General features: G+C 41.3%; 2 protein-coding genes across 2 annotated transcripts in view; both read left to right on the forward strand.

Annotated features, from left to right (window-relative positions):
• itgb5 (integrin, beta 5) overlaps positions 1 to 2,359 on the forward strand; it is a 34,749-nt gene extending 32,390 nt beyond the window's left edge. Inside the window, exon 16 of the mRNA XM_035174068.2 lies at positions 67 to 2,359. Coding sequence (XP_035029959.2) covers positions 67 to 162 — 96 coding nt within the window. The 3' untranslated portion in view covers positions 163 to 2,359. The remainder of the gene's footprint in view (positions 1 to 66) is intronic.
• Positions 2,360 to 9,557: 7,198 nt separating this feature from the next.
• Positions 9,558 to 15,586, forward strand: tnfaip6 (tumor necrosis factor, alpha-induced protein 6). The gene is made up of 6 exons (XM_035175669.2): positions 9,558 to 9,763; positions 11,640 to 11,777; positions 12,804 to 12,965; positions 14,524 to 14,752; positions 15,189 to 15,229; positions 15,325 to 15,586. The coding sequence occupies exons 1-6, from the start codon at positions 9,664 to 9,666 to the stop codon at positions 15,444 to 15,446; spliced, it is 792 nt and encodes a 263-aa protein (XP_035031560.1). The 5' UTR covers positions 9,558 to 9,663; the 3' UTR covers positions 15,447 to 15,586.
• The last annotated feature ends 565 nt before the right edge of the window (positions 15,587 to 16,151 follow it).

The raw sequence follows: 16,151 nt of genomic DNA on the forward strand, positions 1-16,151 counted from the left end.
TTTTGACCGTTAACTGCGTGTGTTTTCAACAACAGTAAACGAGGCTGTGCTTCTTCCCCCTCCCAGGCCTCCAACCCTCTGTACAAGCAGCACGTCTCTACACATTTTGTAGAAACAGATTTCAACATGTATGGGAAGTCCTACAACGGAGGGGTCCACTGATCCCTCAGCACTGGGGCGCGGCAGGACCGGTCCAACGAACAGATCCCTGGAGGACGGGGCCGAGCTGGACTGAACTCATCCCTCCGCGCGGTGCTGATCGCTGACGTGAAATGAACTAGACTGTGTCCGAGGTAGAGGCGGTAGAGAATATGTGGCCTTTTTATCTCTACAGAGACGATTGGAGCCGACCACAGAGAAAATATTTGACTTCCTCTTCTTCCTCCGTGTGCGTCGGCGGTGGCGTCGGCAGCCGGCGGCGCAGCAACGGTGCACAAACTCCTTAGTCCTGTTTAGAGAGAGGAAGTTAGCAACGAGTTTATCTGACGTCACACGAGATCAACAAACTGTCAATCATGAAGTCCAACACTCCAACAACTTAAAACCACCGTTACACTCTTTGTACAGAGCATCGACTTATATTTGTATATTTTTATAAACACTTTAAAAAGCCCCTTTTTTTTTTTTTTAGTCTAAACTATGCACAGGACTCTGAACAACATGAATTTCACTCGTCTTCAAATTCACGGGATCAGTAGAAAAAGCACATATTCCTGACGGTGGCTGTGACGACGTCGTGGTACTACTAACATTTACTAAGCATTAGAGGTCTTACCTTCAATTTGCACAGCGAAAGATTTAGATTTTTCTTTAATGTTGTGTTTGTGTGTTGTTGTGTTTTTTTTGCTCCACTTGCACTCCACTCTCTCCATCTGAACCCCCCCAGCTCCTCAGCTCCTAAAGGATTCGACGGATGTTAATCTCTGTTCGTCTTTATCTCGCAGAATCCCATGAAAAGACCAAAACCAGCCACGTGGTCGAGCGTCGGTACTTTGAGAGTTAGTCTCAGATGCAGACCTCAGACATTAATATCTGAAAACATGAGAATTTACAAAGAAAAGGCTTTAACAATAATTAATTTAATAGTCAATCAATAGATAATTGATCTGGGATAATTCTGATGGTAAATTTAACCTTTTTCCCCTCATAACCACTAAATATTTTCTAACTCCAGCCTCAGGCTCCTTTTCCCACAGTAAATATAATATATTTTGGTTTTGTTGTGTTGAATAGAGAAATTTTACTCTTCAGACAAATGAACTTGGAGAATAATCGTCAGAGGAATCTGTAATAAAACGAAGTGCGAGCTGGAAATGAGCTACAGTGAATATTGAATCGTTATTAAAAGTATTTAACGCATCAGGTTCTACAGGCTGTGTGAAGCCGTACGCTGATGACACACCATTATTTATGGTTTCTTTTAAAACTGGTGGACATGAATTTCCAGATTTCAATAATTCTGAAAGGAACCAGTTCAAGAACCAGAGCTAATTGGGTGAAAAAGAACAAGCAGTGCAGAGGTGTGGCTCCCTGATGAATCCCTGAAGCACAGAGGAGACAGAAGATTTATCAGATCCACACACACACATTAATCTTCAGTAAATCAGTTCATCGCTGGTTTTGGTCTTTTCGTTGAATTTACATGTGACAGAATAATATAAAATATCACCGACCTCCGAACCCTTCACATCACGATCAGAAACACATGTTCACGCTGCACAGCGAGCGCCGGGGTGACGGCCTGGAGGAATTCTCATGTGATCAAGTAAATATGTCACACCCACGATAAGATCACCTCCAAGCTGCTGCAGTGGTTTGAGGCTCGGCCGGTTTGTGACTGACTCTCTCTCTCTGAGGTGCCCTTGAGCAAGGCACTTAACCCCAGCTGCTCAGTGGCCGGCGGGTCAGACTGTGGCTCTACTGTGTGAATGTCACGAATAAAGATTCATAGATATTGGTAATGCAGTATGTCATATGTTCCCCTGTGAAACTGTCGTCCAGCTGTGGGAGTGGGTGGAAACATCTGGAATCCTCTGAGGGGAGGAATCTGACAGCGGGACACGTTAGGTGGGCTGAGCTCTGGGGCCCTTTACTTTCCTTTTCGCGGTCGTACAGTGAAAGTGGCCGGGACCCGGCGTTGGTGTGTTTTCAGCGATCGGAGAGTATGTAAATATGATTTCCTTTGTGTACTTTTGTACATACTGTGCCAAATGAAATGAGGTGGTGGACGTTTGACTCATAAATCACCAGTGCAGCATTCCTCCTGAACATGTTCACATGGATGACCCGCACCAGCACATACGTGTTTATGTAAAACCGCACAGAGCAAGAACAATAAATCTGCTTATGTCAAAAGTCAGTGGGTGTGTTATTATTTGAAGAGTAATTTTAAACATCACATGTGGAGTATAACTGTGTGTGAATGTGTCTGATGTGTCGTCTGGTGCAGTGATTCACAGCCTCTCGGTTGGACCCCGCCCAGATATGATGGAGTCGATGATCCAGAAGCTAAAATGATCCTGTAATCATATTCACTTTGCTTCAAATTAACATTTTAAAGCAACACAGCGTGACTTGACTGAGCGACAGCGCCCCCTGCAGCCACTCGTGGGGATTCACTCTGTGGTCTATCAACGTGTTGGAGTGGAGTTGAACTGAGACACAACTGAACATTCTTCATCTTTTAAAAGTCTCCTGCTGAATATTGGAGATAAACTCTGGTTTTTAATGGCTTCTAGACTTTCTAAGGTTAAGTTTTCATCTGCGTTTGTTAAAAGGATAAAAAAACTACAGACATGATTCTATGACATTCTGTGGAGGGGTGGGATTTGACCCGAGGAGGAACCCATTACATTTTTTGAGCGGTTCTGGATAAAGTGGCGGATCCAGGAATGTGTTCTTCTAGTTTACTCTTCAACTCGCTGCAGCTGATTGTGACAGTCGAAGCTGTGACTCTGTCAGTTCTTCTCACAGGAGATCGAACCCACAGAGAGTTACAGAGAACAGACGCTCAGGGAGAGAAGGAGGAAACTTTCTCCTTGTTCACACTCACTCAACCATCAAACTCTTCTTAAGCTTAAAGGTCAAAGAAGTTGCATCGTGTCACTTTTAAAAACAACATCTCTGTGGGGACGTTAGTGAAGCAGCTGTATTAACAAATCTGTGTGTTTAACTGTGAATCTTTAATCTTAGTCTGTTCATTCTTCCCCAGATTTATGATTTCAGCTTTGTGAATGTGAGCACACGTGTAAATCTGCAGTTTTCTCATGTATGTAACAGTCACAAAGTTCCCACATCTGTAGTTTTAGGTGCAGACTAACATATAACAGGAGGAAATTACAGCTGTGAAGTGGAACAAGTCAATGTTTGTTCTGTTGTCGAGGTGAGATCATAAATCTCTGCTGCCTCCTTCTTGGTGGTTTTCAGTTTTCCTCCTCCCTCCCTCCCTCCCCTCCCTCCCCCCTCCTCCCTCCTGACCGGGGGAGAGTCGTCTGCCAGCGTCGGGCTCATGAAGTCACAGCTCAGCTTGAATCTGCGAGAGACAAAAACAAACCAGTGTAAATCTCAACCTCATTAACACAATCGATGTCCTGATTAGCTGCTGCAGACTCGCCTGACACGCAGCTCGGGGGAACGATGGGAAATCGATTTGTGCAGAGTGGATTCTCTGCTCAGGACACATTTGTTTTCTTTTAGGAAACCAGACTTAAAAACTGATGTTTCAGAATTTCTCTTTCGTAAAGATTTTTTTGGAAAAATTCAGGATTTAAAACTATGTTCAGAAAACAGTAATTGTTGATTTAGAGTTAAATTTCCTGCAAAGTAAATGATGTGATGACTTATATTTGTGTCAAACTGATTAATGATGTTTAATTGAAGGAAAATTACCTCAGAAAACATTTTAAAAATCCAAATATACAGTACATACAAAAATCTTGACAAATACCTGATAGATTGTTATAAATTAACTAAATCAGTTAAAATGTATTGTTGCACACTTGGATGAAGGTTAGTTGATGGTTAATGTTACGTTTAAAAGTAAATGAATGAATGTGAAAGTCCTCTGAAGTCTTGTTTTCTTGTTCTTTCCCATGAACTCAGCATTATTCTGCACAAGCAGCTGAGATCACACTTTCTCTTCCTTCTCTTCGCACGTCGTCCGTCTGACCAACACCTTCCTGCTGAAGATGCTTTTCTGACTTTGAGGAATTGAAAACGAGGAGCCCCCCCAATGTTCTCCCACGAGCTGTTTGACATCATACTTCAAGAATCAACATCTCTAGCAGCTTTGGAATCCAAGTTTTAGTCATTGTGTGTGTTTGAAAAGCTCCTAAATTCCTTCACTTTGCACGAGTCTGTGCAGATTTACCAACTCTGACAACAAGATGGTTAAAGCTAACGTGTTACACTCAGAAACAAGGCTTTGGCTTCCTGCTGCAGGTGGAAGTGATGAGTTTCTTAAGCTTTAAAGGACCAGGGTGCAGGATCTAGTGGCATCTAGTGGTCACGTAGCAAACTGCAGGCAACTTAACCACCTCTTGTGTTTGGCTTGTCCATCGTGAGCCACTGTAGAAACATGGCGGTGCAACATGGGGGACTCCACAGAAGAGGCCCTGCTGCCTGGGTAGATACAAACAGCTTTTTCTCAGTTTCAGGTGATTATAAACTAATTACAGAAAGAAACACTGAACTTTTGGTTTCTTTTTGGTTCCAGGTGGAAACATTTGAAGGCGTAAAGACATTTAAAGCTGTTTTAAAACTCCAGTTCTGTTCTGCATCTGTTGACTGCGGAGCATCGACCTCTGTTTTGTCATGTAAATGTTTTGTGTAAACTGCAGCTCAGCTCCCGGGCCTGGAAACCTCCACACGATGTGCACTGACCTCAGATGCCTGCTGCTGCTGCTGCGCTGACACATTCAGACCATCTGCATCACAAAGGATCTGTGAACCGGGTGAAACAACAATGTCACAAAGTCACAATGTTCCCACCTTCGACCTCCTGCCGCTGAATGCTGCTGCTGTCAGTGTGGCGTGGGAGTTACGGTGGACGGAGATAATGCCACAACGTCTTTATTTAGTTTAATTTGAAAGTATAATCTTACGGAGAGGCCTTTATTACATAAAAAATCTGATTTCGAAATAAAGGAAACATCGATGTTCCTGTTCTTAGATAATTCACCAACAGTTCTTCTCCTCTCAGCAGAAGATATCAAACGAACCGTTTCATGAGAACGTGTCGAGCAGAAACCAGGTTCTATTGGTTCCTGTTCATACAGAGACTTATAAAGTGTTATTCAACCATCTGGCTGTTTTTCATGCTTTGTGTTTAGGCCCCTGAGTCTGTATAGTTAATGATATGTAGAGTTCTGCTGTGTGATGACATGTTGTTCAAGCTGACTGACCCAGTTTCCGGTCCTCTGCTGCCACCTAGTGAACGAAACGCATCAGTGAAGCTTGTGAAACTAAAACACTTAAACTGGCAGCTGTGTGAAAGAGATGAAATATGTGGACATGTTTGAATTGTTCATTATTACATCAGGAGGACGATGAATTATTGATCTTGAATCTGTGTTTTTCTTTGATATCAGTGGGATTATTGATTTAATTCTAAAACTGAGCTGCAACTCTTTTAGAAACAAACCTTAAAATAAATGAACTTATTATCAGAACAACCAGACTCTGGATTTTAGATGAAATCTGTGACCACCAGGAGGCGCCACTCATTTTAAAAGTGTTTATAGTAGAGGAAGTTTAAATAGAGGCAGTAAGTGATGAGGTGTACATAATGTAGGAAGGAGGCGTCTTCATGGGCCGGGGGTTACAGTCTGTTCATTTATCTAATCCTCGTGTGGCGTCTGCAACAACAAATACTTCATAGACGTTCAAGATAAAATACAGAAAAATGTGCATATTAAAGTTTTTAACTTTACATAAAATTAAATAAATATTGTAGCTTGTTTGCTGTTTCACATTTTTAATGTTGATGTTGGTTTATTTTGGCTCAAACTGTCCAAGTTGGAGGATTTTCACTTCCTAGAGTTTTCCTATATAACGTACTGTAGATGGACCATCACCTGTAGAGCTCCACCCTCTATAACACGTTTACTGGTCTGTGAGTCTCCGTGGATGCTAAAAGATCTGAGATTTGAAGAAGGACGATCTGTGATTCTGCTTTTTAATCTGTAAACTTGATCAAGATCACAGAGATATTACAACTGTAGAACAAAGAACAATACAACAATCCTGGTGATCTGGATTGTATTTGTTATAGGGTTCAGGTTAGATCTGGTTTAGGTTAGAGATGTGATCATTGAGGTGAAGGTAAGGGGCAATGAGTGTGTGTGTGTGTGTGTGTGTGTGTGTGTGTGTGTGTGTGTGTGTGTGTGTGTGTTTGTGTTTGTGTGTCATAGACCACCAGAGCGAGGACGCCACCACCAGCTCCATCTCCAGTGCCAGGATATTAACTCATGAACAGCCCAGAGGAACCAAAGAAAATAAGAAACCGAGCAGAAACAAAGACACTATTATTCTCCTCCTCATCTCTCCCTCCCTCCCGTCCGTCCTCCCGTCCGTCCTCCCTCCATCTGGGGGTGTGTGCTGGATGTGGACGTAGTTCCCAGTAACCGTCAGAGAGAGTCTGAACAATAAAACCAGCTCTGTTCCAGAAACATGTTTGACATATGTGAGGAGGACGTCATTTCAGGGCAGTAATTACCCAACACATGTTCCGGGACGTTCTCCAGAACTTCCTGCTTCTGCTTTAGATTTCTGACCAAACTAAAGTCAAACCAACACCTTCACACTCATGTAGGTTTTATACTGAAAGGTAAGAGAATAACTGAGGGAAACTTTAAAGCTGCAGTGATGTGTTTGTGTTCACTTGTTTGAAACGGAAACACGTTGACATGTTTTCATCGTTACGTTGATCAAAGTGCCCGTGAACCATCGACAGTAAATCAAGATGGACGACGCGTCTCCTCTTCTTTCCATTGTACAAAAATGAAGCCCAAATATTCCGGATACAGGTTCCACCATCTTGTGTTTTGATGAAATGACGAGTCTTCGTTCGGGCGTCTCAGTTGTTCAATCATGACATTTAAATAATTAAAACCAAGTTTATCCCAAAAAGTGTACACTTGGAACAAACATCAGTGTGATAAGAACTTTCAAACATGACTGAAACCAACGTTGTGAACATTTATTTAACCGTTACTTTAAATTCAAACAATTAGCAGGATGTGGAGTTTATGGCCTGTACTGCAGCCAGCCACCAGGGGGTGATCAAGATGATTTGGCTTCACTCTTGGGGCCCTATCATGTCATCCATCTTTATATACAGTCTATGTTATGAACACTTATAGGAAATATACATTAAAATTATCATTAATTTACAATATTCCTTCTCTTGTTGCTCAGTTTTTGGTCTCCACCTCCTCTTGAAGGAGCCTCAGATGCTAAATGCTCCACTAGCTTCATTTGATCCATTATTAATATAGAATATTGATTTTAACCACTTAGAAGATGAAGTATAAAGGTTATTTCCATATGACTAATGGATGGAATGACTATGATGGTAAATCATCACACAGCAGTTCCCCTCATCGTTTCAGTTTAGCAGCTCGGAAACTGGAATGTTTTGATTCTCTGCGTCTCTTTGCTCTTATCAAACGTGTTTCCAGCAGCAGGAGGAAGCTGCTTTTCAGCTAAATGAAAACAAAACAGCTCCAAGGAAACTTTTCTCTAACTCAAAGTTTCTGTGTGTGGTTGCTGAGCAGCTTCAGGGCAGTTGTGTGTTTCTGATTTGAAGACGAGGACGAAACCAGGTGAAGAGTGTTACAACCTGTTATGTGATCTAGTGAATCCGTTTCCTCTTCAACCTTTAACTCTCACAACGTAGAAGAGATCGTAAACAGGATTCATTCAGCGGTGGTTTACTTTTCTGTAGATAGAAAAGGCAAAGTTTCCCAGTTTTACTGATTCTCAAAGACACATTAAATTGATTAAATGTGTTGAAATACAAATTACGTCAACCAGCGCAGAAGTTTAAATCCAGTTACACACACAGGAACATGTCACACACTGATGTTGCTACAGGGAGATAAAGAAATGAGAGTTTTCATATCAGCTCCGTCATGTTTCACAGACATGACGTCAGCAGAGTGAATAATTGAAGTGTTGATTCATCACGATACAGTCGACCCGGTGTGTAAACACTTTGCCCTCCTGCGGTGGAGCGGCACATGGAAATGATGACGAGTCCCTACGATGCAGTTGTAATGTACAGTTTGTCACAATTACTGCGTCTGAGACGGACTTTCCACCCGTGGGTTAGAGAGGGAGCGGCGCAGTGGGAATTAAGAAGGTACAGATCATTTCCTCCAGAATCTGGAACCAATTCAGAACAATTTTACCCAGCAGCCATTGGTGTGTGTCTGTGTGTGTGTGTGTGTGTGTGTGTGTGCACATTCATCTTCCCAGTGGGTTAAACCTTCACCGAACCGCTGGGACAACATGATTTCCACATGATTTCTGATTTCCGGTAATGACGCTGACCCCCTGTGGTCTGAGCTGTTGAGCTGTTGAGCAACTATACAGAAGGGACTCTGCGGGGTTCTCCTCCACTGAAGCTCTGTGTGTGTGTGTGTGGGGGTTCTCTCTCCCTGTTCCCAGATGTGAACCTGGACTCAGTGTGTTTTATCCAGATCATCACCATTTCAGTGGAATATTCACCAGACAGACTCAGACCGAGGTGAAGAAAGATCTCAAAGATGAAATAGGAGGAACCGGAGCTTCATTTAAGTTGTGATGACAATGTGATATTTCAATGTTTATTTAATTTGTTTTAAAATTTCTTTCCAGAATTGTTGAGTTGAAGAGTTGAATGTAGAATAAAGTGTAAATATTGAATTGGTTTCATTATAACATAACATGAAAAAGTTGAAGAGGCTTGAAAATGTTTTTAAATATATTTACTATTCCCATTTACTACTTTCTTAAACTCTTAATCCCCTCCAGTTAATTCCTCAGGTATCTGACAACTTTAGTAATTTGGTAAATTCAGATTAATAATAAACAAATTGATGTGATGATGTAGATGAAGAGTCTCCTACTTGCTTCTATCTTTTTGTCTCTTAAAGCAATTTGTAACTTTTGAAAAGTTCTAGATAAAGTTTTTTTCTTATTCTAAATCTTATCAGTGTGTAACATAATCCAAATTCGACCCATCTTTTTGCCTCACACTCTTTCTTTGTGTGTGACGATTACACAAAGTACTTTTCAACCCAAATTGTAAAGTGGAAATATAGTATTAATCCTTATTAATCATCAATTATATGAGATGTTTCAATCTGTTAAATTCAAGTATATTTATATTCTAATACTTGAAATACATAGTAAGAATAAAGTGTAACTTCCAAGTATAAAATCTCCAGCCAACAGAAAGTAGAACAATGTGAGTAGTGAAATAAGTGAGCAGCAGCAGTTGTGGGTCATTACCATGGAGAAGTTAAGTGACTGGGCTCGCTGGGAACTGCCCACTTCTCCTGGGAGGCAGCAGCTCCGACTGGTTCCTTTATAAAGCCAGAGGAGAGAGAGGGAGAGAGGGAGAGAGGGAGAGAGAGAGAGCTGCTGGAAACATCTGGAGAGAACAGCAGCAGGATCAGGATGCACCTCCTCGCTCTGCTCTGGACACTCGGCCTCCTGCTGAAGGAGACGCAGGCGTGGGGCTTCAGGGACGGAATATTTCACAACTCAATATGGCTCGGTAAAGAACCTTCCCTTCTTCTCGCTGCTGTAGAAACACGTCGCTCGCACAACCTCATCCTTTTCTCTCTACTGAGCTGAAAGTGGTCGAGTAACAACTCAAATTTAGGCTTCAAAATAACTGTTATATCCTGTTAGCATATTCTTAAGAAACTGCACATTTGATTTGATTATATTATGTATATTCTGAACATTTTAACTCCTTAAACGTTGTGGAGTGTATTCTTATATTTTTATATTGTGTATAGTGTGTTGTGTTTATCTATCATATCTATTTTGTATCGTAGTTTATCTTAAAGTGTCATATTGTATCTGATTACACTGTGTATATTGTATCGTATTTTAAGTATTTATTGTATTGTACCGTATCATATATCTATTGTATAGTATTTTTTATATTAGATCTGTCTTATCTATTATATAGAATCCATCTATTGTATGGTATTGTGTCTCTCTCTCTATCTATCTATCTATCTATCTATCTATCTCTCTATCTCTCTATCTCTCTCTCTATCTATCTCTCTATCTCTCTATCTCTCTATCTCTCTCTCTATCTATCTATCTATCTATCTATCTCTCTATCTATCTATCTATTCTATCTATCTATCTATCTATCTATTATCTATCTATCTATCTATCCATCTATCTATCTCTCTATCTCTCTATCTATCTCTCTATCTATCTATCTATCTATCTATCTATCTATCTATCTATCTATCTATCTATCTATCTATCTATCTATCTATCTATCTATCTATCTATCTATCTATCTATCTATCTATCTATCTATCTATCTATCTATTTTGTTGTTCAGCTATATCTGTGTCAAACTTAGTCAATATAACTAAATAAATACAGTCTATTTATATTAAGGCTATATAATAAGTTATATTGACCTTGTATGTTTTACCGAGCAGGACTTTGTTAATCATTGAAATCAGTGTGATGAGCAGTTAATTGAATTTAAAAGTTTTGAACCATCGCGTCTTTGCTTCTAAGTTCCAGCTGAGACTGTGAACACTTCCTGTGTCTGCTCCTGCAAACACTTAAAAAGTCACATTGTGAAGAGAGACAAGGAAAGTCCAGCTGCTTCTCCTCGTCCACACTCCTTGTTTATGACCTGGCTCCGGGTCTGAATGGGGCCAGTGGAGGAATACGACTTCATTCAAGTTCTGCTTCTGTTGATCACCACAGAGCAGAGTCTCCTTTCATTTCTACTGCAGTTTAACTGCTCCCTCTCACGTTATGGAGCCTGTTCTTTATGTTTTTACGAGGTGAAAGTGAACGCCTGCTACTGTAGAAGGAGAACGTGTTTCATATCACTAATGAGTTCACCTCCTACCTGGATCACGTGCAGAGCATTTACTGTTTTCATTAAGTCTGACAGGAGGTGTTCGCAGGTCCAGGACGTGAAGTTTCACTCACAAAATCCCTCAGAGGTCAGAAAGCCTCATTTGTGAGGCAGCTTCAAAAGTCAAAACTAAATCAAATTAGACCAAGTGACCGGGGGTTAGAATCGGCTAAAATAAAGGTCATTTACCTCAGGATTTGTCAAAGTGGTTCCCTGAGCAAGACACATTCAAATCAAAACATCAGCTTGGAGCTAATTTCTGCAGTCATGCATGCGTTAAGACCAAAACAGGATCAGCAGACGACCCCCCGCTGACCAGGCCATTAGGCAAGTGACCACACTTTTGTTGAAATTCCAATAAAATGAAGAGAATGTCACACGGTTAATCTGCTTCTTCACCGGCTCCACTGCAGCCGCATGGGTCGAGTGTAGGAGCCTTGAAAAACCCTCGAAACGTGCATGATGTAAATGGGACTTGTTCTTCAGCATCTTTGTTTCTCCTCTCTTTGTTTTTCCTCTGCGACAGAACAAGCAGCTGGAGTTTACCACCGGGAGTCGCGCAAAGGGAGATACCAGCTGACGTATAAAGAGGCCAAGGCAGTCTGCAAGTACGAGGGAGGGAATCTGGCCACTTACGCAGAGCTGGAGGCCGCCCGCCAAATAGGTCTGAGGCAACCTGCAACACACAAACACATCCACAACGCACACGCACAGCAGACACACACTCGTTTGATGCATTAGGCTAATACTGTCCCATCAGCAGCGAACACCATCCATCCACGTTTCACCAGAACTCTGTTTATCCGGCTTTTCTCCCGTGAAGGAAATGAAACGTAACATCTGCGAACAGATCTCTGATGTAACGGTCGCGATGCACGTCTCAACCCACTGGAATGCTTTTAACATGCAGAGGTTCCGATGTTCACAGGTTAAAGGTCGGGGGGGGGGCGGTTTCTTTCGGCAGTTGCATGACTGCGCCCGATTGTAAGAGTTCCCACGACAACTGTGAAACCTGTTAACACCTTCTTGGTTATATCACTGTTCCCACGGCTCAGACACTTGACTCCTGACATTACGATCCAATGAGCTTCTCCACCAGGGAGGTCCGTCTTTCATCAGGGCTCGGCCGGCTGATTGTAGCTTAACCCTGAAGCAGCAAGAATAAACTAAACACATCTTTTCACCAGAGGGTTTATCCAGTTTTATTTTAAGGAGACGCTGGGAGTTGATGGTGGTCTTTCAGTTTGAGAGCAGGTCTTCTTCAGATTTTGTGACGCTTTCACTCAAAACCCTGCGCTTGCACTCGACTAGCTCCTGCTTGTGCTTAGATTTGCTTTGCTTGTGTGCAACCTGTGCGCTTGCAAATTAAATTGTCCCAGCCGGGTCATGCACTGAATATCTGTAAGTACCCAGCTTGAGCACAATTTGGAACTATTTGAGTGTGAACGCAGGGTTTCGAGTGAAAGCTTCACAAAAAAGCTTTACTTTCTTGTGTTGATATTAAGTTTGTGGAAAAAAAACAACCTTCACCACTTTTACTAATCACAGCTCATCTTTTATATTCTCACATCTGGATATTCTCAAGTTAATGTTAAGAGAAGTTTTAGTTTATAAGCCGACCGGACAAATCACCGTTAATCGACCGTGCGTTGCTACATTAAACATTCAACAGATGTTTTGTTTGGTTCAGGTTTCCATGTGTGTGCAGCTGGATGGTTTGATAAAGGACGTGTTGGATATCCCATCGTCAAACCCGGGGCCAACTGTGGTTTTGGGAGGGTGGGAATCATCGACTACGGCTACAGGCTGAACAAGAACGAGAAGTGGGACGTGTACTGCTACAACCCAAACTGTGAGTATTTACTGATACTTTCCCTCCAGTAAAACCTCTCAGTACTCGTGGTGACTGTGTGGCTGTGGTTGAGAGTCAGGGGGGGGGTCTTAATCAGGTTAAGATTAGTCATCAGGTCTGAGACTCCACAGACTCACTCAGGGTTTTGTCATCACCTTGTTTCAAGTGAAACACGAGGGACCACAGTGGGAGTCGGTCTCAGTCCCACCATGTGACTTATCAGGTTCAGACCAGGAATAAACCAGGAGCAGGAAGTTAGAGTCTGGATAAGACGCTGGTGGAGACACTACGACACAGTCTGACCTGAGAGACAGTTTCAGAACCACAGCTCTGAACTTTGGACTGTGACATCAATGTGTCTTTCACATGGCCGACATGTACAAAGAAGACAATCATACACACAAAACAACTACAAACAAAGGGACTATCTCAGTTTTTAAAAACACATCTACAATTGTATTATTGCATTTCTCAATTTTTACTTAAAGCTCATATTAAATGGTAAATGCTCTGAAAGTTTTTCTGGATTTTCACAGAAAACAGAAAGTGGTGAAAGCCGCGAGAGTGAACCAAGGAAATAAAATGTTGTAGTATAAGTACGTTAAAAACAAAAGCTCCAAAAAGCTGAGCGGAGCTGCAGAGTCAGTCGGTTGATAAATCTGTTGGTTTTCCACTAATATAAAATATTGATTACAGCAACTTGGAACTTTAAATTAGAGATTTGGGATCAAAATGACATTTTTACAGTTGAAAAATAAACTGCTCCTTGTCAAACTACTAATGAGACATTTTTAAATTTCTTGAAATGGACATTAAATCAGATATAATTTAGATCATCTATGGGGTTTAGAGGAGGAGCAGCTGTTTCATGGAACTACATTATTTTATCACGTGTAATCCTCTGCTGTGTAAACGAGTCCTGTGCATCCGTTCATCAGCTCTGGAGCCATTTCTCCGTCTAAATAAAACATGGCCCAGTGATGGATGGACTGGAAACTCACTGTTGTAACGATCTACAGTAGAGAAAAGCTCACATCCCTCCAGGACGTCTGCTGGAAAAGCTTTTGATGCCATTGTCACCGGCCTCCACATGTGTGTTTGATTTCCTTCTTCTGTTGCTCTGAATTCATTCAGCGCTCACACGCAAGACACAGACCCCCAAACCAAAATACTGCCCGATCCCACCAGCTGATTCCAGAAAAGCATCGTGGGGAATCGTTTCACCCGAGAACGAGTTTATCCACGTCCTCAGTTGACAGGAGTCGTGTTACTGCAGTGATGTGAAATGTGTGGTTGGTTAATTACAGTGCACTGGGTGTATATAAAAAAAAGAGTATAAATGTTTTTTATGGTCTTTTTGTTCAATGTCTGCAAGTAAAGACTAGAAAGTCAAGATGCTGACAGGTTTGTTTTCATCAAATCTTTCTTTGACCTGAATGGTTCATGGATCTTGTGTGAAATTTGGTTCAGATCCAAATAAAAGTCTGCATCTGTGTGGATTTAAATTCAAACTGAGCATTAAAACATGTATTAGAGATGAACCTGTCGTGTCTCACAGCGAAGGAGTGTGGCGGAGTGCTGACAGAACAAGAGAAGGTCATTCATTCCCCCGGTTTCCCCGAGGAGTACGAGGACGAGCAGATCTGCTACTGGCACATCCGAGTCCGCCTGGGCCAGAGGATCCACCTCCGCTTCCTGGAGTTCGACGTGGAGGACGACACGGCCTGCATGGCCGATTATCTGGAGGCGTTCGACAGCTACGACGACGTCTCAGGCTTTGTCGGGAGGTGAGATGATTAAAAACACAGATCCTGATGCTTCGTCAGGTAAATGTCCCTCTGATTTAAGGTTTGGGATGAACTCGTCTGACCTGGACAATCTCCTGCTGCGTTCCCCATACGTGAAAGTCTTGAGTAAGATTTGTGGACATTCTCCGGAGTTTGTGTCTGAAAGCAACAACTTTTTTTTTCAATTTATCAAGTAATAAATGTGAAAATGACCATCAAAAGTTATTAAAACCTAAAGTGACATCTCCAGGTGTCTGGTGTTGTCCAAGCACCAATTAAAAACCATAGAGATATTCAGATTACAGGGATGTAAGATAAAGAAAATCATCTTATCCTCACGTTTGAGAAACTATAAAAACAATTGATTTGCTGTTTTTGTTTCAGAAGTTGTGACAAGTTTAACGTTATCGTCCCCGTTTCGTCTGTTTCCTCTCAGGTTCTGTGGGGAATATTTACCTGATGACATCATCAGCACAGGTGAGAAGTCGACATCAAATATTTCCATTTGACGACAGGTAAAAGATTTTCCGTCGACATCAGACTCACGGATTTGATATTTTTCTGTTTCACAGGAAACGTGATGACGCTGAAGTTCCTGTCTGACGCTTCAGTCACAGCCGGAGGCTTCCAGCTACAATACTCAGCCTTTAATGCGTCTCTGTTCCCGCACAACTACACCCAGAGTTTTCACTGACTTTAACACACTGATGTCATGCTGTTGCTGTATTTATAATGTTATTGGTCACATTGTGTGCTGTAATAAATGAGACTTTATGGCTCATTACAGGAATATTTCTGTCAAATAAACAAGGTCATTAAATTGTACTGACTTTATATTCACTGTCCTGGGGTTTCATTTATAGAAACATTTCTGGTTATTCCCATGAACCTTTCCCAGAATTCCATGATGTAAAGTAAAGCTGAATGATCTGTTGTGTTGCACTGTCTGTTATGTGTAACGCTAGAATTGTGTTGTTAGTATTTGTATCATCAAGATTTACATTTTTGAAACAACTTCATTGGCACATTTAGATCTAGAGGTAGCACAGGTATATTAAACCAGTATATTCAAATTTAATTAGAGCTATAAATAGTTAAGAAAGATGAAAACAAGCAGCTTTTGAGTTGAAAGAGGTTTTAATACAACTTCTGAAGTGCATCATTTCATATTTACTGAAAATATATAAACAGAGCTTTTGTTTTTGTGAATTTACATTTATGGACGTGGTGTTTAGCAAGAATAAAAACTATTTAAAATTCTTTAAAAATCTTCTGTGATAGTCCTGAAAATTACGATTATAACCAAACAATTGCTTAAATCTCTCAGCGTGTGAACACACACACTGAAATCACATGTTCTATATTTTCTGCTCGATCCCTCTGACAAACTTTAAAAAAC

The sequence above is a fragment of the Hippoglossus stenolepis genome, chromosome 13, assembly GCF_022539355.2.
Source record: "Hippoglossus stenolepis isolate QCI-W04-F060 chromosome 13, HSTE1.2, whole genome shotgun sequence".
NCBI lineage: Eukaryota > Metazoa > Chordata > Actinopteri > Pleuronectiformes > Pleuronectidae > Hippoglossus > Hippoglossus stenolepis.